This window comes from Pseudochaenichthys georgianus, chromosome 14 (assembly GCF_902827115.2).
Source record: "Pseudochaenichthys georgianus chromosome 14, fPseGeo1.2, whole genome shotgun sequence".
NCBI classification, from domain to species: domain Eukaryota; kingdom Metazoa; phylum Chordata; class Actinopteri; order Perciformes; family Channichthyidae; genus Pseudochaenichthys; species Pseudochaenichthys georgianus.
This window is the reverse complement of record NC_047516.1, coordinates 18,171,563-18,192,682: the sequence shown is the minus strand read 5'-3', so window position 1 is coordinate 18,192,682 and position 21,120 is coordinate 18,171,563. Positions and strand designations below refer to the sequence as shown.

Sequence of the window (21,120 nt, the reverse complement as noted above, 5' to 3'; positions counted from 1 at the left end):
TGAGACCTTTGATTTGAAGCTCTTCTCCAGTGAGATCACGCACAAATGTAACAAGCATCACAATACACATTAGGATAAATCAACATAATAACTGCACAGCTGGGAATGAACAAAAAAACACACAAAAAATATATAGATATTTAATATGACAACAGATGTTTTCTAAAACAAAACAAAAAGTCATAAAATTAGAATTAAAAACATTAGTTTTCAAAACATTTTTATATAAAACTTGAAAAAAATATTTAATTAAAATAACATGAACATTTGGTTTTGTCAATGGGGACAATTATTTCTGTTTGCTGCTTTTAAGAAAAAATAATACACATTTAAAATCAGTCCTCAAGCTGCTAGCTCAGTGGTTCATGCAGGCAGATCATGCTAGATCTCTGTGAGACGTGGGTTCGAATCTCCCCCCCCTTAAGTTGTCTAAACTAAGGATATTGACTAAAATTAAGCAAATGCAATACAAAATTCCTTGATGCAAAATCCATTACCTTAAACAGGTGTTATTAATGTACCAGGGAAAGTGTTCGGAGATGTTAGAAGTCCCTTTTTATTTCCGTTAAACATTCTGCTACTATCTCTCTGACAAGAAAATAAAACAAAACGACAATATTTAATTCAGGCAAACAGGCCAAACAACATTGCATTAATGAAGCTGTATTCCGTTTGGTCGTGGTTGAGCTGCGTGCTGAGAGGAAGAGGAAATCTCCCCCATCTACCGGCAGGCTGTGCTGATCAGGGCGGGCTTACGCTGCGACGCACGGTGTGATCGCTGGGTAGTCAACTCGATTGTGTGCGCATCATCATCTCCTCTTCTCCATCCATCCGCACAACAGTGTCTTGTCCTGGACATTTTCTCCAGGCTTCACAATGACCTTCAGGCCATCCATTTGAATCGTGTGTGCTTGGTTGTGTGCACAGTGGCTGCTCTTGTTGCTGCAGCCTTGCAGGGAAACGGATACCTGTGCTGCATTGGCTTCACTGCAGAGTGTTTTGGGGGACAGCAGGTCCATACATTTGGCTGCATTGTGCCTGTGAAACCATGGCGAAAACAGTCACATCTTCCAGTGCAATAACAGGTAAGCTCAATATTTGCTTGGTTTGGTATCGTCATGCTATCGGGCTCTATTGTTGTGTTTGCGACGCGATTTAAAGCAGAATGACGCAATTGACATTTCCACCGCTTTATGAGAATGATGCTGGCTGTGCAGACCGGCTTCAATGTTTTGTTTATTCGCTAAGGCTCTCTAACCCTTTTCGACGGAAGAAGATCTAAAAGATTTACACTTTTCCAAGTAAATAAACCTAAATCACGGGCTAAATATTTGTTTTGTTTTAATCACGAGTGAACGTCAACAAAACAGGATTAGCCTCTTGTGCGCACCAGTTTAGTCATTGTTTTTAATTCTGATCCAAAAAGATGGTGTAGCTATTTTTGGTGATGACGCAACTTAATCAGATAAAAGGGTTCAAACGGGTGGAAAAATGACGAGTGGTTATTGCCTATGACCCAGACAGACCCCATCATTTATTATGAGCATCAAACTATTTTGGGATGCCTTTGTATCTCACATTGTATTTGCCCTCTGGAAAAAGTGGATTTAAATGTTACATAATTGCATGAGTTTTGTTCCAGAACATACTTTCCACTGTCTTATTGACTTACTATTTCAATGAGAAACTGCAAAGTGACAGACCACTGGAGGCACTTTATGTGTGTCATGCCTAAGGCAGCATGTTGTACACATAATGTTGTTTCTGTAGCTTGCATTTTTATAAAACAGCTATGACAGGGCATAGAGTATGAGCAGTATTCACCACAAAACCATAAGAATAAGCTACACTAAAAACAACCAGTACATTAGATTGTGGCCACTGAATAAATAATAATGTTAGGAAAAAGGATACATTTGACCAGTTATCCATGATGTATGTATATGTTAAGTTAGGTTGGTAAAGCATTCATGCTTGGCAGCTCTCCTGTCTGACATCATGAGAGTTTCTGCCAGCTTTCAGTACACTCAATAAAAGAGAGCAATTCACCTCATCAAGTGAAGTAACTGTTTTTGATGGCAGCTTAGCTGACATGGCACATATTGATCCAGGGAATTTGTGGATTCAATCTTTTTTTTTAACCTCTGTATTTACATGGCGATTAAGAGTCCAATATCAGATTTCAATATTATTAAACTCAATATCTAATCTTTAGAGTATAGATGTATCTAATAACGTTTTTTTTTTATCAGACTTATGATGTGATATTGATGTGAGAATAGCAGCTTTCTCTTAAGATCAGTGCTCCATGTAATATTTTATTTGTTTTGTGCTTCAGGTGAAAAGATGGCACCGCCGTCCATCACTCTGCTCCCTGAGAAGAGATCTCCAACAAATGGTCACAGCTCTCCGGCCCGAACTGGAAAAACTAGTGAGTGTTCCTATCACATGATGCACCCCTTTTTCCAAGTGACCACACAATTATTTGGATAATTGCACAATTGCTAGAGACACAATATAGAATGCGTGATAAGACTCTGCAGGCCCAGGGACTTGTGTTTCAGGGCTGCTCTGTTATCAGCAGTCACAGCAGCAACCTAATCAGAAGAGGCATTCAGCATGTGTGGAGGGACTATCACGCCAAGGACGGTTTCCCCCTCTCTCCTGCATATTGCTGCAGTTTGCCCTTGGCATGGGTCTGCTTGGAATTTTGCTATACAATGCATTTACCACAGAGCAGCCCCTCACAGAGCTGCGGACATGTTTACCTCTGCTGGTGTTAGAGCAGCACTGCAGGTCAGTACTCAGGTGCTGATGTCATTCCTCTTTAGACAAAGCTGAGTGTGCTTTATCTCCTTCTGTCATCACAGCTCCATCGAGCACAGAGAAGAAGCCGCAAATAAATGGACATGCGTCCCCTTCACACTTAACAGCTAATAACCATGCAGGTAAACAAAGTAAGTCTATGTTGGCATCTGTTCAAAAGCAAGTTATCTCCCTTTCCAATGCCTACTTTTTGTTTCCTGACATTTTTATTTCTCTTTCAGTTGCGGAGGGTTATATGAAGACGGACGACAGGATGCGATTAGCCAAAGAGAGACGGGAGGAGAGGGAGAAAAGCCTGGGTGGGTGATGTCCTTTTACTTTTGACACAAGTGTGAATACAGGATCAGATTTGTGTGAACTGATGAGCTCTGAAGTTCCTGCCACTGCTGGGATTATTTGTCAGTGCACTTTTCCTGCAAAGTTTGTTCTCATGCAGTTTTTCTCTCAACAGTTTAATTGGTTATGGAAGACCTTTAATGGCCAGTGGAAGTTAAGTTCACTGGAGCTCTGATATGATGAACTATGTCACTTGAGACAATGAGATAGTAACAGAGTAGTCCACAGAAATAGGTCATGCAGCTCCTGCAGTTGTCTCATGAAGACAAGGATTTCTATCTTCATAATAGTCCTTTCTGTGGATTCATATATAAAAATATACTAAACTACATAGAACTTCAGGTAACACTGAAAGATTTGTGAGTGTTTATTCACAAGTAAAAAATATATGTCTTAAAGAGATATTTTGAAAAGAGATTGAAAAGCATTTTTGAGATTGAGTTTTCATTCTTACTCACATAACATCGGTCCATTAGCTTCTTTTTTTCATGAAACCTTGTCTTGTCTCTTTCAGTGGCCCGGGAGCAGCTGATCAGGGAGAAGGAGTGCAGAGCTCGCCTGCAGTACGAACGCACAGTGGAGGAGCGCTGGAAGCGGCTGGAGGAGCAGCGGCAGAGAGAGGAGCTCCGTAGAGCTGCAGTGGAGGAGAAGAGGAGGCATCAGCTTGAAGAGGACAGGGTCAGCTGATAAAACAAAAAAAACATATAATCATGATCTGTCTAATGCACTCTATTTCACATGTGGTTGCCGCAAGATACAAAAAAAAAGTCCATTCATGTGGTGTGTACAAATGCCAATGAAAAAAAGCTAGTGGTGAGGTGACAGTAGTTACATAACAATTGTCTCTGCTGTGTTGCGTTCAGGAGCGCCTGGAGGCCCTGATGAGGCGCTCTCTGGAGAGAAGCCTTCAGCTGGAGCAGAGGACCAAACGCTGGAGCAGAGGCTGCCACGCAGGAGGCGGTAAGAACAGATTTGAGTTTTGGATACAAGAGGCATGAATGCAAGGCATGAAGGATCTTAAACTTAGACACAAGTTTTGCTTTTACCAGAAGCATTGCATTTAGCTGTAGACACCATGACATATTATGTGTGTGTGTGCCCTGTAGGTTTCTGTGTGTGTGTGTGTGTGTGTGTGTGTGTGTGTGTGTGTGTGTGTGTGTGTGTGTGTGTGTGTGTGTATGTGTGTGTGTGTGTGTGTGTGTGTGTGTGTGTGTGTGTGTGTGTGTGTGTGTGTGTGTGTGTGTGTGTGTGTGTGTGTGTGTGTGTGTGTGTGTGTGTGTGTGTGTGTGTGTGTGTGTGTGTGTGTGTGTGTTAGCATGCATGTGTGGGTGTGTAAAATAAAGCCTTTTTTCATGGCCCGACCTTGGCCAACAGCCTGGCTGCCTGAATACGCATGAGAAAAAATGTGTTCCTGTTTTCCCACAGAGACAGGATGGAGTTACATATCAGCACTGGTGTCTATGTAATAATAATAATAAACCTTTCAACAGAGTACAAAGTGGCCTACATGAAAATCAACACATTTAAATACAAAGAAATAGGTCTACTAAAAACCTTGTGCGGCCAAATCTTAATAACGTAAATGTGAGAACAATAAATCTGTGCTTAAGTGACATTTTTGGGCAGTTAACAAAGTCGGAAATGAAGAAAACGTACACGTAATTGCTTCATAGCACTACATCAAAAGCCTGTTGTGGTTACATGACATCACAACATCCCTGCTGGTATGTTAACTCCCCTCCGGGTCTCTGCAGCTGGACGAGGAATTGATAAACTGTTCATAACGCTGTGCTCTGCTCTGCTCCGCCCGCTGCCTTTAGGTGACAGTGACAATGCCCCACTCCCTTTCTCTGCTGTCTCCGCCTTTTCCCATGGCATTGCCTCCCCCCTTCCTGCTGTCAGCGAATCTGGTAAAGTTAAGACCCCCTTTGCCCTCCCATATGTATCACCCCTCCTATTCATGCAACACCTACCATGACTGTTTTTGTTTGCCTTTTGGTGAGTTGGAATTTCAACTTGCACCAAAGTCAAACTGTTGCTTGCTGTGATGCATGCTGCTCTGTTGTTAAAACGTGCAAAAGGGGCATGATATGCAAAGTAATGTGCATGTTCTCTACACTTTTAGTATGTTTGCTGTGTTTGTGCTTTCTGCTGCAGTTACCTTTAGCATAGTTAAAGTGGGGATGGAAGCAAAACTGTGGAGACAGGCTTCAGGGATAAGATTTATTAGGCAGATGCAATCAGTGCCGAGGCCTTTACTGGCATTAAACCAAAACGTATAATGATCTAACCTTATTTTCAGGAAGATTTGAAGCTGGAACATTTTCATCTTCCTAATTTTCTTGAGGAACTTTCATTCCTCCCTCTCTTGTAGACTCTGCAGTTTGGCAGCAAGCAAATCACAATGTAGAAAAAAGAGGACACTAACAAAATGTGTGTCTTTTCCTTCATTAATTTGCCACATTTAGTCTGATATTAAAATGTTTGTTTCAGTAGCATGTTTGTATAGTTCGCTTTCAAATTTCCCTTGAAGTCAACCTCTGGATTAGTTTCCCCAGATTAGTCACGCGTAATTAAAAACAGGCTAAAGGAATGACGTGATCCTAAACACTTGTGGTTTTATTTGTACTGTGTGTAGATAACTATGAAAGTATTTGTTTCATTTTACCCTCGCTTCACAAATGAAGGCAGCTAAGTGGTTCAAAAGTGGAGCAGACGTTCTTGGAGATTAATTGCACATGACCTAGAATAGAAATAAAATAGACAGTCATCCCACTGAGAGCGCTGCAGCCTTTAGGGATTACTCTTTACAGATGGTGACAGATGGACCAGAACTAACAAATGATCGCAAGAAGACTGCTTAATGTTGTACGTAGGGCCTCTGCTATTGTGATTGTGGGTTTGCACAAAGTCCATGTGTGTTTTCATTTGCTTTTTATGGTGTGGCAAGGACAGAAATGTTGGGAATTGGACTGTTCGTAGCCACCGCGCTGGTATGTGTCTGCTTTCATCCCAGTGCATAGCATACAACCCCAGGATTAATGCCATTAACATACCCCATTATATCTGACTGTGATGTGTTCAATATCCTATCCTCAATCGGGACTAATATAATTCTGGGTAATCAATAGCCTCTTTTTTGGCAGAATCAGAGCAAAAAATATGTTTGTCCAAAAGAAGACTGGGCATTGATTTGGACAAAGTTTTGCAGGGAATAATTAGATTTCAGCTTCCATGTTTTTCTACCAAAATTCTGAGCACCAACATTTCAATGGGAGAAGAAAAATGTATCACTCAGTTAAAAATGGAAGCCTATATCGCTGATAAATGTATACCTTGTGGCTTCAAATGCAACAGAAAAAATTGTCTGTGAGCTGGGTGCTACACACACTGTCTGGTCAAACCCTCCCCTGGCAACTGTATTAACATCCCTTTTTCACTTGTGATTTGCCATCATTTGATTTGATAAGCATGCTGTTTGTCATCACGCAGCGCCCTGCAGCCCTCACCGGTCCCCTTTCCGCGGCTCGCTGAACCCTGCAGATCACAACAGAGCTGGACTTCAAGGAGGATCGCAGTCCACCCCCAATACCCCCAAGGTCAGACCTTGTACATATTTGTATATATATAATTATCTATCATAATTGGGTAGGATCGGCAAGATCTTATGTATTTAATTCCCCTACTCTGTGCAGAAAGAGCGGCTGCGCAGAGAGAGAAGAACTGCATCCCCGGGCTGCGGATCCCCTCTCAGAAGATCTGAATCCCCTGCAAGTGTCACAAGGCACTTGGCGTCCCCTACTACCTCCAAGTAAGATTTGTTTGGTGAAAGGTTTGCAAACATGGCTGTCAGCAGTGATGGCTACTGTATACACACATCCTTTACTCGAGTAGAAGTACAGATACTCGTGTTTAAAAATACTCTGGTAAAAGTAGAAGTACTGACTAAACTTCTTTACTCGAGTAAAAGTAAAGAAGTATGGGCTTCGAAGTTTAAGTAAAAAGTACCCATAACTACCAAGTGTTTTAAAGAGTAACTGACCTCTCTTTATATTAATAGAACAATAATGTCATTGTTAGCTAATGAATGTTTCCATGCTGAAGGACGGCAACATGACAACGTTTTCATTGGTCCCTCTTCTTTAGAGACCAGGAAATTATGGATCCACGGATCGTGTTCAAATCAATAGGCACGCAATGACTCTAAATAATAATGATCACGCCACCAAACACAGATTAAAACCAAAGTAACAAACCTGTTTGGAAAATGTAAGAAGTAGAAAGTACAGGTACTTGTGTTCAAAATGTAAGAAGTAAAAGTAAAAAGTTGTCAGAAAAACAAGTAGTGGAGTAAAGTACTGATACCAGAGAAATGTACTTAAGTAGAGTAACAAAGTATTTGTACTCCACTACTTCCCACCTCTGGCTGTCAGCTGGTACCACTACCTTGTTTGAACCACATTATATTTCAATGTTTTTATTGTCATTAACACTTAATCATTAAGGGGCCCTACTATGCTTTTGAGTTTTTTTCCCCTTCCTGTTATATATGTTTGTGTGCATGTAAATAGTCTGCTAAGGGGCTGGACATCTCTAAGCTTTTGACCAATCACAACAGAGAGAACATTAAAGCATGTAAACAAGTCACAGTAGAAGCACAACAAGTGACCTTAAAATGAGCATAAAAGGGCATCTTTTAATGGAACATTTTTATCTGTGTGCAGGCTGGCCTCGAAAATGCGTGCCCAGTCTCCCTGCAATGCACATCAGTACCATTGCTCTCCAACAAGGCATCGTCAAAACCGGTCACCTGATGATAGGAAAGCAGACGACAAGAAGGTGGAGAAACACAACGGACAATCCTCAGCAGTGAATAAGAATACGGACAACAACAGCACAATTCCTTCTTCACAAGATGAGAAGAATGTGGTCAACGTTGAAATCACTAAATCCAGATCACCTAAAGATGAATCTTCGGATATGCATCTCAAAAGTGACAATAACCACACGTCTCCTAAAGTGGATTCCTCAGAGAAGAAGACGCACAGCAACGCTCAGGACGGAGATAAGAAAAAAGGTAGGCTTAATACAAGTTATTGTATGAGAGTATACAAGGGTATGTGTTTCGTTACAGTTGTAAGAGTACACTTTGTTGATGTAACACCAGTTTTTTCTGTGTGTTTTCAAGAATCAGCACCATGCGCCTCTACAGGGAAGGTGGCAGCTGGCACAACAAATGCAGAGGAGGCCACCAAGTTGCTGGCAGAGCGTAGGCGTCAGGCTCGAGCTCAGAAAGAACTGGACGAGAAAAAGCGGGAACAAGAGGAAGAAGAACGGTGAGTCTATTGATAAATCAATTAAAAAGGCATTGGATTGAAGTGTTTAAATGGAGGTAATGAGTGTCTGCTCCTTCCAATCAGACTCAGGCAAGAACAGCTGAAAAAGCAATTGGCACAGGAGAAGCAACAGCAAGAGGCAAAGGCTCAACAAGTCAAGGACAAGGGTAAAATCGAAGAAGATCTTCACAGGCTTAAAGAAGAAAAAGACAGACTAAAGAAGGAGGAGCAGGACAAGGAGCTACAGACTCAGGTGGGCAAAGAGGCGAGACGTCATTATAAAGCCAATGTTTTTGCCCTGTTACTGTACATATTGGGTTCTGATTGTTGGTTGTTTCCTGTGAAAATTGTATTTCTTTAGCATGTTATCTGAATTGTTCGCCTATCTTAACAGAAAGAGCAAGTCATGGCTAAGGAGGAAGCCGAGCGCCAGCTGCAAGACAGAGGACTGCAGAAGCAGCAAGAAGAGGAGGAGAGGCATCTAAGAAAAAAGGTAATTTTAAACGAACCGATTGCAGAATTAAAATATTTTAAACTTTGCAATGTTTTCAAACGTAATGTTGATATTTATTTTTTCAGAGAATTGAAGAGATCATGAAGAGAACTCGGAAGGCCGAAGCTGAAATGAAGGTACTGTGAGAGAGCCGCCCGTTCTCGTACAGTGTAGCTGCCTTTAAACACCTACATGTGATTTTTAAAAGTGGGACTTTCTGTTGTTATCTTCTTTATTAAATACTATCGTTCGTGATACTTTGGTTCTGTGTCCTGATTACCACAAATGTTGACTTGATCGTCTCTGTTCTGCATTGAATCAGAAGGAGGAGCAGGCGGAGACTAAGCCCGTCTCCCCACCAGGTCAGTGTGCTTTTCAGTCGCAATGCAGATACTTACGTTTGCTTGCTGCCCCTGCTTACTCCACCGCTCTCTGTACTCCTTGCAGCAAAATTGCAAATATACCATGCATGGTTTATGATGAGATTCCTTTATAAGCTTATTTTGTGCATGTGCAGCAGTAATCTTAACGTTGGCTTGTGTAAAGTCTCAATAGGGGAGACATTTTTTACACATTCATCTGAGCGTCTTGCTATGTGATAATAATGTGGCTTTGGCTTTGGCAATTCTAAAGAATGAACCTCCTTGTCTTCATCAACCATGTTCCTTGGGTCATACATTTAATAAACATGTTGTGAAGGTTATGTCATTTTCTTCCGGAAAATGGAGCATGAGAAAAGATCTTCCCTCTTGGTGCTGAGAGGGCGCATTTTACTGTAAATCAGTGCCATGGGAGTTGAATGTAAAATGAGCTGCCCTTGAAAACACCCGTGGCAGATTTATCGAGGGAAAGCTGTGCACAATGCAAGCTCAAACTGTATTTGGAGTGTTAAGTGTAAGTTCTCAGCTCATTGGAGCCAATGTCAATGTTTAGTATCAACTTAACCAGTTATACTGTTGATAGTGACATCCAGTATTGCTGCTAGAAAATAATCAAGTCAGTATAGTTCACTTGGAGTGACCAGGAAAATCCAAGTAAAGTGAAGCCCACTGTGCTGTTCTTCACTCTCCACAGGTGAAGTAAAGACTGTTCAAACTAAAGCTCAGGTGAACGAGCAGGCAGTGAAAAAGGTTGAGTTTCAGGTTAAAGAGCATGTCTCAGTCAACATGAAGGAATGTACCCCGGTGAAGAAAGAAGCGCCAGCAGCACAGATGGACCATCAGAAGAGTGTGCAAATGACAAGCAACACTCATCAAATGACAGCATCACGCAGTGTTACTGACAAGAGACCGGACACCAGACAAACCAGTGAAGAGCCCGGCAGCCCGACTAACAGAGAGGGCAAGGCCGGTGTCCTCAAGCAACAGGGAAGAGAGGTGGAGAAGAATGTAAACAAGCAGCAGGGAGCACATGTTAAAGACCAGATAAACAAAGAGCAGACAAAGCTGACAGCAGATGCCAAAGTCAACCAAAGGGAGAGTAGTATGATGAATGGAGCAGTTAAGAGTGAAGGAAGTGCCTTGAAGAGAAGCCATATAACTGCTGAGGTAAGCAAACAGAGGAGCCTGCATCATGTGGTGACTGCTGCTCGAGGAGGGTCCCAGATGGAGGTGATGAGTCCCTCTGTGGCGACCCTGCCAGTGGGACACCCGTCGCCGCCAATCATCAGGTTGGAGCCTCTAAATGTGAAGGAGACGGGGTCTTCTGAAGAGGTGCAGGCCATGGAGGTCAGGTGAGGTCCTCTTGAATTGTTAGTATCGCTAACCACATCACCCACGGCTCCCCTGCCACTATAACATATTTTACATTTAAAACTTACGCAAAGCATTATTTGTCGAGACAATAGTGTTCTCATTCATAACACTCCGTTCGATGTCTCACTATGGGATGCGCCTCATCGCGGAGCAAACAGAAGCATCAATCTCATTACGCCAATCCTGATTGGCTGGTGATCTTGACATCAGCATCAGGGAATCCACCCCCTATAAGTAGCTTGCGCTACGTCGCATGCGTCATTCTTTCAAACACCTCTTCTCGCTTCAGAGCACATCTCGATGGTAGTCGGGCTAGCTTAACAGTCCACAGACTGAACCCAAAGCTAACTTTCGGTCGACGGGCGCTCGCCGGCTACTCTTCTGCTTCGCAAGAAGACTGTTAATGCTAACACACCAGTTAGTATTACAATCGACCTCGCCGTTTCTTTCCTCGGAAATTAAGGTAAGGTTTTGATTTTTTCAAGCTAGCAACACACCTGTTGCTAGCTTGCTTTACCTCACTACCGACACCACGGTAGCGAGGACGTTTTTTCTTTTTCTCTCACAGAGGAGGAAAAGATTAAAGAATATTAACACACCAGTTAATATTCTTTGAGAAAAAATCTACACCGTCCTTTTTTCTCCAGATTAAGGACAGGTTGGAAGAATTTTTTATTTCTTTCTCGACAACGTACCTGTTACGAGCGGGTTCTCTCCACGCCACGCGGCGAACAAGATGGACGCCTCTCTCCCTCACACCAGAGGAGTCAGGGACCCGGAGGCTCGGCTCTGCGGCTGCGGGTTGAAAATATCAGGCACAGACTCACACCAGGTCTGCTCGTCCTGCCTCGGGCTGGAACACGCCCAGGAGGCTATTGACAACCCCGGCTCATCCGGGCATTGTGCCCGCTTCACCGTAAAGAGCCTCCGCCGACGGTTAGCACGCCAAGCTAGCTTGTCAGGACAGGACCTCCTCATGTCCGCTGATTTGCCGGCTGGCAATCAAGACACGGGGGCGTCCGCCGCAGAGATTGAGCCCCGCACTGTGTCGGTCTGGGGCTCATCAACAGCGGCAGCTGCGGAACCGGAGTCCCGTGCCGTGTCAGGCTGGGACCCGGTGGCGGCAAGAGACGCGAGAACGGAGCCCCACGCTTTACCAAGCTGGGGCTCCCGGCTGGACCTCACCATGGTTTCGCCCGCGGAGGATGTCCTGGAATTGGATTATATGGAGGACGAAGAGGATGCCTCTGAGTTCCTCCTGTCTGATTCGGAAGAGCAAGAAGACGATATCTTCGTGTCATCGGCTCAGGCTGCAAAGCCGGGAGCGATGGCTGCTCTCCCGGGCGATAGCACACCAGCTTCACCCTGTCTGAGCATGGACCTGCAGGCCGTGTGTCAGCATGCCGCGTCCAGACTAGACATCCTATGGCCCGAAATGGCCAAGGAGACCTCCAGGTCCCGTTACGAGAGGAAACATTTTCCCCAAGCAACGAGGACAAAGAGGCAACTCTTTCCGGTCTTCCCGGAGATGTTGGATGAGGTGTCGGTCTCGTCTTAGCAACAAGGCCCCCAATCCAGGGTGCCTCCTCCCTAGACTGTGACGGTATGGAGAGGCTCGGCCTGCTCCGCATACCGCCTATGGAACCGCTGGTGGCAGCCCACCTCCTACCGAGGCTGGTCCCGTCACCAAGCAGGAACCCCACGCTGCCAGCGAAGGCGGACCGATTCCAGTCGACCATGACTGAACGGTCCTACAGAGCCGCAGCGTTTTCCGCCAGGGCTTTTAACGTTTCCTCACTGCTAACCACATACCAAGCGGAGCTCTGCGAGGATCTGTCAAGCAATCCTGGACCGGCCGTTCTGGACGAGATGGCCGCGATCACAGAATTTGTCTCTGTGTTCAACGCTGCGCCGTCCAGGCCACGCGTGGGCAAGGCAATGGGGATCATGGTGGTGCAGGAAAGAGCTAGATGGCTCAACCTCACCAACCTCCCAGACCGGGAAAAGGAGGATGTGCTAGACATGCCCATCGTTCCCGAGGGGATTTTCGGCTCTGCTCTCGCCTCCATGCAGATGAGATGCGAGTCGAAAAAGAAGGAGGACGAGGCTCCACCTCTGTCTCCCTCGAAGGGTACAGCCGCTGCCTTCACAGCGGCAGTCCTTCGCCCAAGCTGCCTCGAACCCTGCTCGGTTCAAAGTACCAAAACAGCAGAGGTCGCAGCCCGCCCCGAGTCCCCAGCCCAGGCAGGAGACGAGGGCGAGTTGGCCTAGAAAATCTCCGGTTCCGGCTGCAGCCCAGGCGCAGCCAACCCAGAATTTCGGCCAGCTGTCGAGGAAGAAGAAGCGGGCGGCCTGACAGCCCCCCCTTCCCCCCTCTGTGACAGAGCTGGAAGTCCACGGTTCCCCAGCTCTAGATGTGTTCCCGCTGCCTCGAGAGATGCCTCAACGCCATCCGCAAGTCCGCAAAACACATGTCACAATATTGTTGTTGTTTCTCACATAAAGCATTTTCCGCTGACGCATCCAGGCTTCAGGCCAAGGGCGCAGCTCAAAAAAATGAAAAGAAAAACAATAAAAACAATAAACAGTCCATCAACTGTTCCCCTTCTGAGAGCAGCTACGGCCTCTCTCAAAAGGCGGATAATAGACGGGTCTGTGAAGGCACCGCCGTCACGCGCATGCGCAGTGCCGGCTGGGGTTGTGAAGGCACCACCGTCACACGCATGCGCAGTGTCGGTGGGAATTGTCGAAATGGGGTACCACCGTGTTCAGACACTAGAGGGCCCCATAACACAACAAATAGAGACTCAGAGGGTAAGAGCCGTGACATCTCCGCTGGTTCTAACGGCCCGTCCACACTACAGCGTCGACAGCGTCGGAAGCGTCGACAACTCCCGCCGTTCATTTCTATATTTCAAAAAAAGTTGGAGGAGAAACTAATTATCGCTGTAGCAAATCACCCGGTTTTGTATGACCAGACCCTCTTCACCTACCGGGATACAAACCGGAGGAACCAGGCATGGAGGGAGGTGGCAGAGACAGTGGGTGAAACTGGTAGGTTTTCGCCTGTTTGGGGAGTTTATTTATATATTGCTCCCATAAAATCCCCGGGGGTTTTTGCTTTGTATGTCGGGGGCGGGAGATTCATGTGATTGGTTGTTGGTCGCATTGCTTGAATAAAATCCCCAAGCTACAGACACGCCCAGCTCCAAGCTTTTTTTGAAGCTGTAGTGTGGACGCTCCGTAAGGAGCATACAGTGGAAGATGCTCACAACATCTGCTTGGGTTTTCAAGACAGTAACACAGGGCTACAGACTCCAATTCGCTGTCACCCCCCCTCGCTCCTCGGGCATTCTGTATTCACAAGCCCGAGGAGAGTCAGCCCATATTCTAGAGAGAGAGATCCTCTCACTTCTAGAAAAGAGGGCTATATCTATAGTACCCGCCGAGCAGAGTCAGAGTGGCTTTTATTCCAAGTATTTCCTCGGTCCCAAACGGGGAGGGAACGGGATTCGGCCAATACTAGATTTGAGGGTTCTGAACAAATATCTAAAAAGATACACATTCAGAATGCTCACTCACACATCTCTGCTGCGTCTCGTGCGACAAAACGACTGGTTTACATCAGTCGACCTGAAAGATGCGTATTTCCACATCCCAGTATATTACCCACACAGGAAATATCTGAGGTTCGCATTTCAGGGGATCTGTTACGAATACAGAGTACTTCCCTTCGGTCTGTCTCTCAGTCCAAGAGTGTTTGTACGATGTACGGAAGCCGCGATAGCCCCGTTAAGACAACAGGGTATTCGCCTGGCGACCTACCTAGACGACTGGCTGCTTCTCGCACAGTCGGAGCAGGAGGCTATTACGCAGACAAATGTCCTCGTAAAGCACCTGCTCAACCTGGGTTTCATAATAAACACAGAGAAGAGCATGTTGTGCCCAGCACAGACTGTACTCTTCCTGGGTTTACACCTGAACTCGGTGCCCTTTACAGCCCGCCTGTCAGCGGAAAGAGTGAAAGCTTTCAGAGCTTGTCTCGCTCATTTCTAGCTGCGCAAACATGTTCTCTTCAGATCATGCCTGCGGTTACTGGGGCTCATGGCGTCAGCCATCCTGGTCGTACGACTGGGACGCTTACGGCCCGTCCACACTACAGCGTCGACAGCGTCGGAAGCGTCGACAACTCCAATCTGCCCATTCACTTTGAATGGGGTGACGTCACGTTGCCTCGCTTTTTCGCCGAACTGAATTGTGGGTAGCAGAGCGGTGAACAATGTTCAACTTCTGACGCCGGAGACGCCGGAGTAGCCAGCGCCAGCCAATCAAATCCCGTTTCGGAAAATCTGACAGCTCAAGCCGTAGCCAATCAAACCGCGTCTAAGCTGGGAGAGATATCCCGCCGTTCATTTCTATATTTCAAAAAAAGTTGGAGGAGAAACCTTTTTGGGGAGTTTATATATATATATTGCTCCCATAAAATCCCCGGGGGTTTTTGCTTTGTATGTCGGGGGCGGGAGATTCATGTGATTGGTTGTTGGTCGCATTGCTTGAATAAAATCCCCAAGCTACAGACACGCCCAGCTCCAAGCTTTTTTTGAAGCTGTAGTGTGGACGCTCCGTTACACATGAGGGAGTTTCAGCGCTGGGTAGCCGCTCTAAAACTAAACCCCGTGCGTCATGGCGCGCGGAGAGTAATGGTTACTGTGAAATGCGTAATGGCACTGCGCCACTGGCTGCACCCGACTTTTCTAGTACGGGGCGTGCCTATGGGTGCTGTCCTTTCACGGAAGGTGGTCACCACAGACGCATGTCTGACAGGCTGGGGAGGTATTTACGAAGGTCGTCCGGTGAGGGGTCTCTGGAGCAGAGACCTCCAGCGGGCGCACATAAATTACCTGGAGCTTTTAGCGGTGTTTCTCACCCTAAAACGCTTTCTGCCTTTTCTCAGAGGACATCATGTCCTCGTGAGGACAGACAATACGACCACAATATCGTATATAAACCGCCAAGGGGGTTTGCGTTCTCTCCAGTTACACATGCTGGCACGCAAACTGATCTTATGGAGCGACAGACATCTCCTCTCTCTGAGAGCGACGCACGTACCAGGAGTGATGAACCTCGGGGCAGATCTGCTGTCCAGAGGTGCACCACTATATGCAGACTGGACTCTACATCCAAGGATTGTGAGTCAGCTGTGGGTGCGTTACGGCAGAGCCGCGGTAGATCTGTTCGCATCAAAAGAAAACGCTCAATGTCAGCTGTTCTTTTCAATGCGCGATTTAAACGCACCGTTAGGCGTGGACGCGCTCGCGCACGTTTGGCCTCCGGGCCTTCTGTACGCATTCCCACCCCTGGCTCTGATACCCCCAACTCTGGCCAGAGTGAGGGAACAACGCCACACACTTATCCTGATAGCTCCGCACTGGCCCGCAATGTACTGGCTGGCGGAGATATATCAGCTGCTGTGCGGGCAGCCGTGGCAGCTCCCACTACGCAGGGACATATTGTCTCAGGCGGGGGGCGATCTTTCACCCACACCCAGAGCGCTTGGCACTATGGGCCTGACCCGTGAGTGGTACAATCTGAATACAGTGGGACTCCCTCAGAAGGTGATAAACACTATTCAGAGTGCGAGAGCTTCCTCCACCAGGTCTCTCTATGACTGTAAGTGGAGGGTGTTTGAGGAGTGGTGCCTTCAAAAAGGACACATCTCTTTTCAATGTCCTGTCGGGGTGATTTTATCATTTCTACAGGACTTGATTGATAAATACAGAGCTTTCTCTACGATCAAAGTGTACCTGGCTGCTATTGCTGCATGCCATGTGGGCTTTGAGGGAAAGACGGCTAGCCAACATCTTTTGGTCTGCCGTTTTATGAAAGGGGCTCGCAGGCTCCTCCCTGTTTCCAGGTCACTGGTGCCCTTATGGGACTTGGCAGTGGTTTTAGATGGGCTCACTCTAACCCCATTTGAACCCCTTGAAGAAGCTGACATGAAGCACTTGTCACTCAAGACAGTGCTGTTACTGGCCCTGGCATCCGCCAAGCGAGTCAGTGACATTCATGCGCTATCTGTACATCCTTCATGCACTCAGTTCGCCCCAGGGCAAACGAGAGTGTTGTTGAAGCCCAACCCTGCCTTTATACCTATACCTTTATTTCCTCCGCCGCTGTGTTCCTCCGGGGAACAGCAGCCGGATTTGCTGTGTCCAGTCCATGCTTTACGCACCTATATGGACAGATCAAAAGAGTTTCGTCATAATGACCAATTCTTTGTGTCCTGGGCTAACCCTCAGAAGGGCAAGCCCGTTACTAAGCAACGGCTCTCCCACTGGATTGTGGAGGCAATTGCTTTGGCCTATACGAGTCAGGGTTTGCAGGCACCTATGGGTCTGCGGGCTCATTCGACTCGTGGTCTGGCTACATCCTGGGCTTTGTTCAAGGGTGTTTCCATCCAAGACATTTGTGCAGCAGCGAGCTGGTCCTCGCCGCTCACTTTTGTCCGCTTTTACAGGCTAGACGTCTCTGCTCCTAGTGTGGCCCGAGCAGTGCTGGGCACCTTGTTGAGTCAGAGCTCTACCTGTTAAGTTCTGGTTGGTTTGGTGAATTTCGAGATAAGCTCGTCTGGCAATACGGGAGCTACAATATCCCATAGTGAGACATCGAACGGAGTGTTATGAATGAGAACTATAGGTTACTTACGTAACCCCAGTACTCAGAGTAACATGTAGTGAGATGTCTCACCAGACGGCCCTCCTTGCTATGGTGAAGCGAGAAGAGGTGCTTATTTTGAATGACGCATGCGACGTAGCGCAAGCTACTTATAGGGGGTGGATTCCCTGACGCTGACGTCAAGATCACCAGCCAATCAGGATTGGCGTAATGAGATTGATGCTTCTGTTTGCTCCGCGATGAGGCGCATCCCATAGTGAGACATCGAACGGAGTGTTATGAATGAGCACTGGGGTTACGTAAGTAACCTATAGTTTTGTATCACTTTGCTATTTTTTATTCACCTTTTCTTGTTTCATTCCAATGTCATGACAGAGATTTGAGATGAATAAGTATGCTTTCAACTATAAGAAATATGTATTGTAATATAAAGACCACCATAATATACATATTTACAAGTACATTATTTTGGGCATTTGTGGTGTTTGCTCTCCTCTCTTTTTCTTTTTAAAACTTAGAATAAACATAACAATGAATATTGATAGGTTAACTAATAGTACATTCTTGTTTTGCTTATTTATTTAAATACATTGCAAAGAAATAAAAATAAAAAGAGGAAAAGTGCAGTGCATTGTTTGTACCTATACCACAGCAGTCAAGAAAAGGCTGTTTTTTCAATATCAGACTTGCCCCACAAATATCATAAACCATTGTTTTTTAAAAATTATATTCCAGCCCAGCTGCTAAGGAGGAACTGATTTCAATCACAAACTTCTCACCAGTCAATGAAATCCAGCACAGCAGTGTGAGTAACAGCCGAGCTCTGGAAGACCTGATGGACCTGACAGGCAGCGTCACCTGCTCCAAACTGAGCTCTGAGGGCAACAAGGGTGACTGCAACAAGAACCTCATTGGAGGGGTTGTGAGTCCCATGTCTGACTCAAAACTCATTGTGATGTCGCCTCCTTCTTCAAATAAACTTGGCATCAAGTAGTCTGTTAATCTTTTAAACGTGTGTCCCTGTATCACTTCGTTGATGGGAATAGAGCCATAGAGATCATCATAATAGAAACTGTAAACTATGACTCTCAATATAAAGAAAACATATATTCTATATTCTAATCGCATAGCAAATGACCATTGAAACTATGTGTCCACGATTTGGCTTACTCTACTGTTCTTAGGAGAACAAGTGTGTGTGTGTGTGTGTGTGTGTGTGTGTGTGTGTGTGTGTGTGTGTGTGTGTGTGTGTGTGTGTGTGTGTGTGTGTGTGTGTGTGTGTGTGTGTGTGTGTGTGTGTGTGTGTGTGTGTGTGTGTGTGTGTGTGTGTGTGTGTGTGTGTGTGTGTGTGTGTGTGTGAGATGAGCGGGAGAGGTGTGTCTGATGTGTGAAAAGAGGACACAAAAAAAATCAGGGTTTTGAATATTATAGACATTAGGTAAACACACTATTGCTAACGTATAATAACTCTAAATTTCCCTGCACAGATTATTCACTGGGTCCCAGTTCAGTCCCAGTGCAAAGCCTGCTCTGAGAATTGATGGCTGCATTTGTTCCTCTGACTTAAATGCCCCCTTAAGCCATTAAAGTGTGTTGCTGATGGCGAAGGCATGATTATTTCATTTTCATGATAGCCTCATTGAAATACTTCAAAAATATTCTTCCCAGGTAATGTATTCATGCATGTGTCTGATTGATTTAGATGGAAGTTAATGGGTATATCTGGTAAACTAAACTCCAGTGACTCTTCCTCATCAGCGAGGTCTGGCCATAGGATTGATCATTTTTCATTTGATTATCCTTTTTATTCCTTAATTGGAACTTTCTAAATGCATGTGAGAGAGGAGGTTGATTCCAAAGCTGTCAATTGAATGTTATTGCACATTAAGAAAATCATCAAATGATGGCCCACATACTACATGTTTGCTGCAGACTAGAGTGAATTTTTTTATTTGGCTCTTTTGCAAAATTGCAGTCATTTATTTCCAGGGAAGGCACCTCATTTTCAGGGATTCCATTCAAGAAATAGATTTCTTACAATGAAAATAGTGATGCCTGAGAAGCTTCGTGTGATTTAAAAAGTTTCTGTATGTGTGACTTTCTATATAAAAGGTTTCCAAGGCACAACACTAATTGACGCTTTAATCTATAAGACAAATAAAGTTTAGATTTAAAACAAGTGGATATTTGGCTGTTGATGTGTAAGACTGAAGTGCACTGGGGCAGGAATAATTGCTTAGCAATCCACTTGTAAGTGTATCCTGTAGCTATAAAGATGCTGTTTAAGTTTCTCTCAATCCATCAGGCTGTATTGTGTTGTCCTGTGTAGGAAATATTATGTAGTCTCTCTCTTGAGAAATGCATTAAATGTCTTAATTGCAGTTCATTTTCTGTGTCTAAATGTTATTCCAGTAGAGATGCCTTACAGTATAAGGAACTTATTAGTTACTTTATTTTTTTGCAAACCATATGATGTTACCTGTAATACTTGAAACTTTGTTTTAAATGTTTCATTTCTGCCATATTGCACATTATTATGTCACGTATAAAGTCAAATTGAGACTTGTGTTCCAACATACATAGTCTGGATCGACAGATGCTAATTGTAGTAGCCAAATATGTATGCTCCCCTTATAGTATTCGAAAGTTAGTGTTTGCTGTATATTTTGCACATTTGAACATTGCTGTACCACATGAACTGATTTTGGGAAAAGCAAAGGAGGATATATAACCATTTGATAGTGTATTATAGTTTGCTCATACCCATCCCAGTCTGCTTAACTTTTAAGTTAAATGATTACTGTAGACATTGTGCATGGTTAGCATGGTCATACCAATGTTATCTGAAACAATAAAATGTAAAACTGACATTTTTTGTTTTTGTGTGTTAATGTGTGTTTGTGTAATCAAGCAGTTCACATGACAATGATGATACTGGAAAACAAACATGAAGTGAAATAAAGAACAACATGGAAGAGTTCAGTGAAAGAGAATGAGACATCAATATAAATTAAAGCTGCAAGCAGCGATCAACGGGCCTTCGCAAGACAAGCAAGGTCGGGGTGCTTCCAGGATCCCTGCATGCGCAGCACCGTAACCCCATCGCCACTAACCAATCCGCATCATTAACCTGATTCGTTCCGTGCATGGGCGCAAATAAGCTACTTCTTGCCACCGCTTTCGCTTTGCAGGATTGTTGAAATGATTTCCTAACTACATTTCCCTTCATGGGAATCAGATTTTCCAGACCACAGACACATAGACACACAAACCTACACACTAGGGCTGCACGATTTGGGGAAATAATCTAATTGCGATTTTTCTGCCAGATATTGCGATTCGATTTGCGATATTTGTTTTTAAGCGACCCAACGGAAGTTTATTGTAACATGCGGCCATATCTCCGGCTAGGAAGGTCGTATTAACGTACTCCCGTCTCTAGCACCCCCGCAGCCCGAGCTACGAGTGAAAGAACTAAACTTCCATGAAACTTCCATTGGGTTGCTTTAAAGTCAAGCTTCAGTTTAAGATTCACCCTGTAATAGATGTAAAACATGTGATGGAGCATTACTAACCTGACTCAGATGGTTTGTTTCACCAAACCCTCAAAGGCCAGTCTGTCTGTCACGTAGTATTTCTACAAAAACACCTCTGAAATGGATCCCTATGTTTTGTTTCACCATTCATTTCAATGGCTGGC

At 44.9% G+C, this 21,120-nt stretch overlaps 1 protein-coding gene across 3 annotated transcripts; it reads left to right on the top strand.

Annotated features, from left to right (window-relative positions):
• Positions 1-1,002: 1,002 nt before the first annotated feature.
• map7d2a (MAP7 domain containing 2a) lies at positions 1,003-20,282 on the top strand. Of its 3 annotated transcripts, none has more exons than XM_034098621.2 (17): positions 1,003-1,085; positions 2,339-2,431; positions 2,871-2,948; positions 3,048-3,125; positions 3,677-3,840; positions 4,026-4,122; positions 4,983-5,072; positions 6,655-6,761; positions 6,858-6,973; positions 7,887-8,239; positions 8,351-8,498; positions 8,583-8,751; positions 8,893-8,991; positions 9,078-9,128; positions 9,314-9,353; positions 10,066-10,723; positions 18,156-20,282. In XM_034098621.2, exons 1-17 carry the CDS (start codon positions 1,049-1,051, stop codon positions 18,412-18,414), a joined length of 2,637 nt encoding a protein of 878 aa, XP_033954512.1. In that variant the 5' UTR covers positions 1,003-1,048; the 3' UTR covers positions 18,415-20,282. The 3 variants fall into 3 exon arrangements, with proteins under 3 accessions (XP_033954512.1, XP_033954510.1, XP_033954513.1); XM_034098619.2 differs by having other exon boundaries at positions 2,871-2,957; XM_034098622.2 differs by lacking the exon at positions 4,983-5,072 and having other exon boundaries at positions 2,871-2,957.
• The last annotated feature ends 838 nt before the right edge of the window (positions 20,283-21,120 follow it).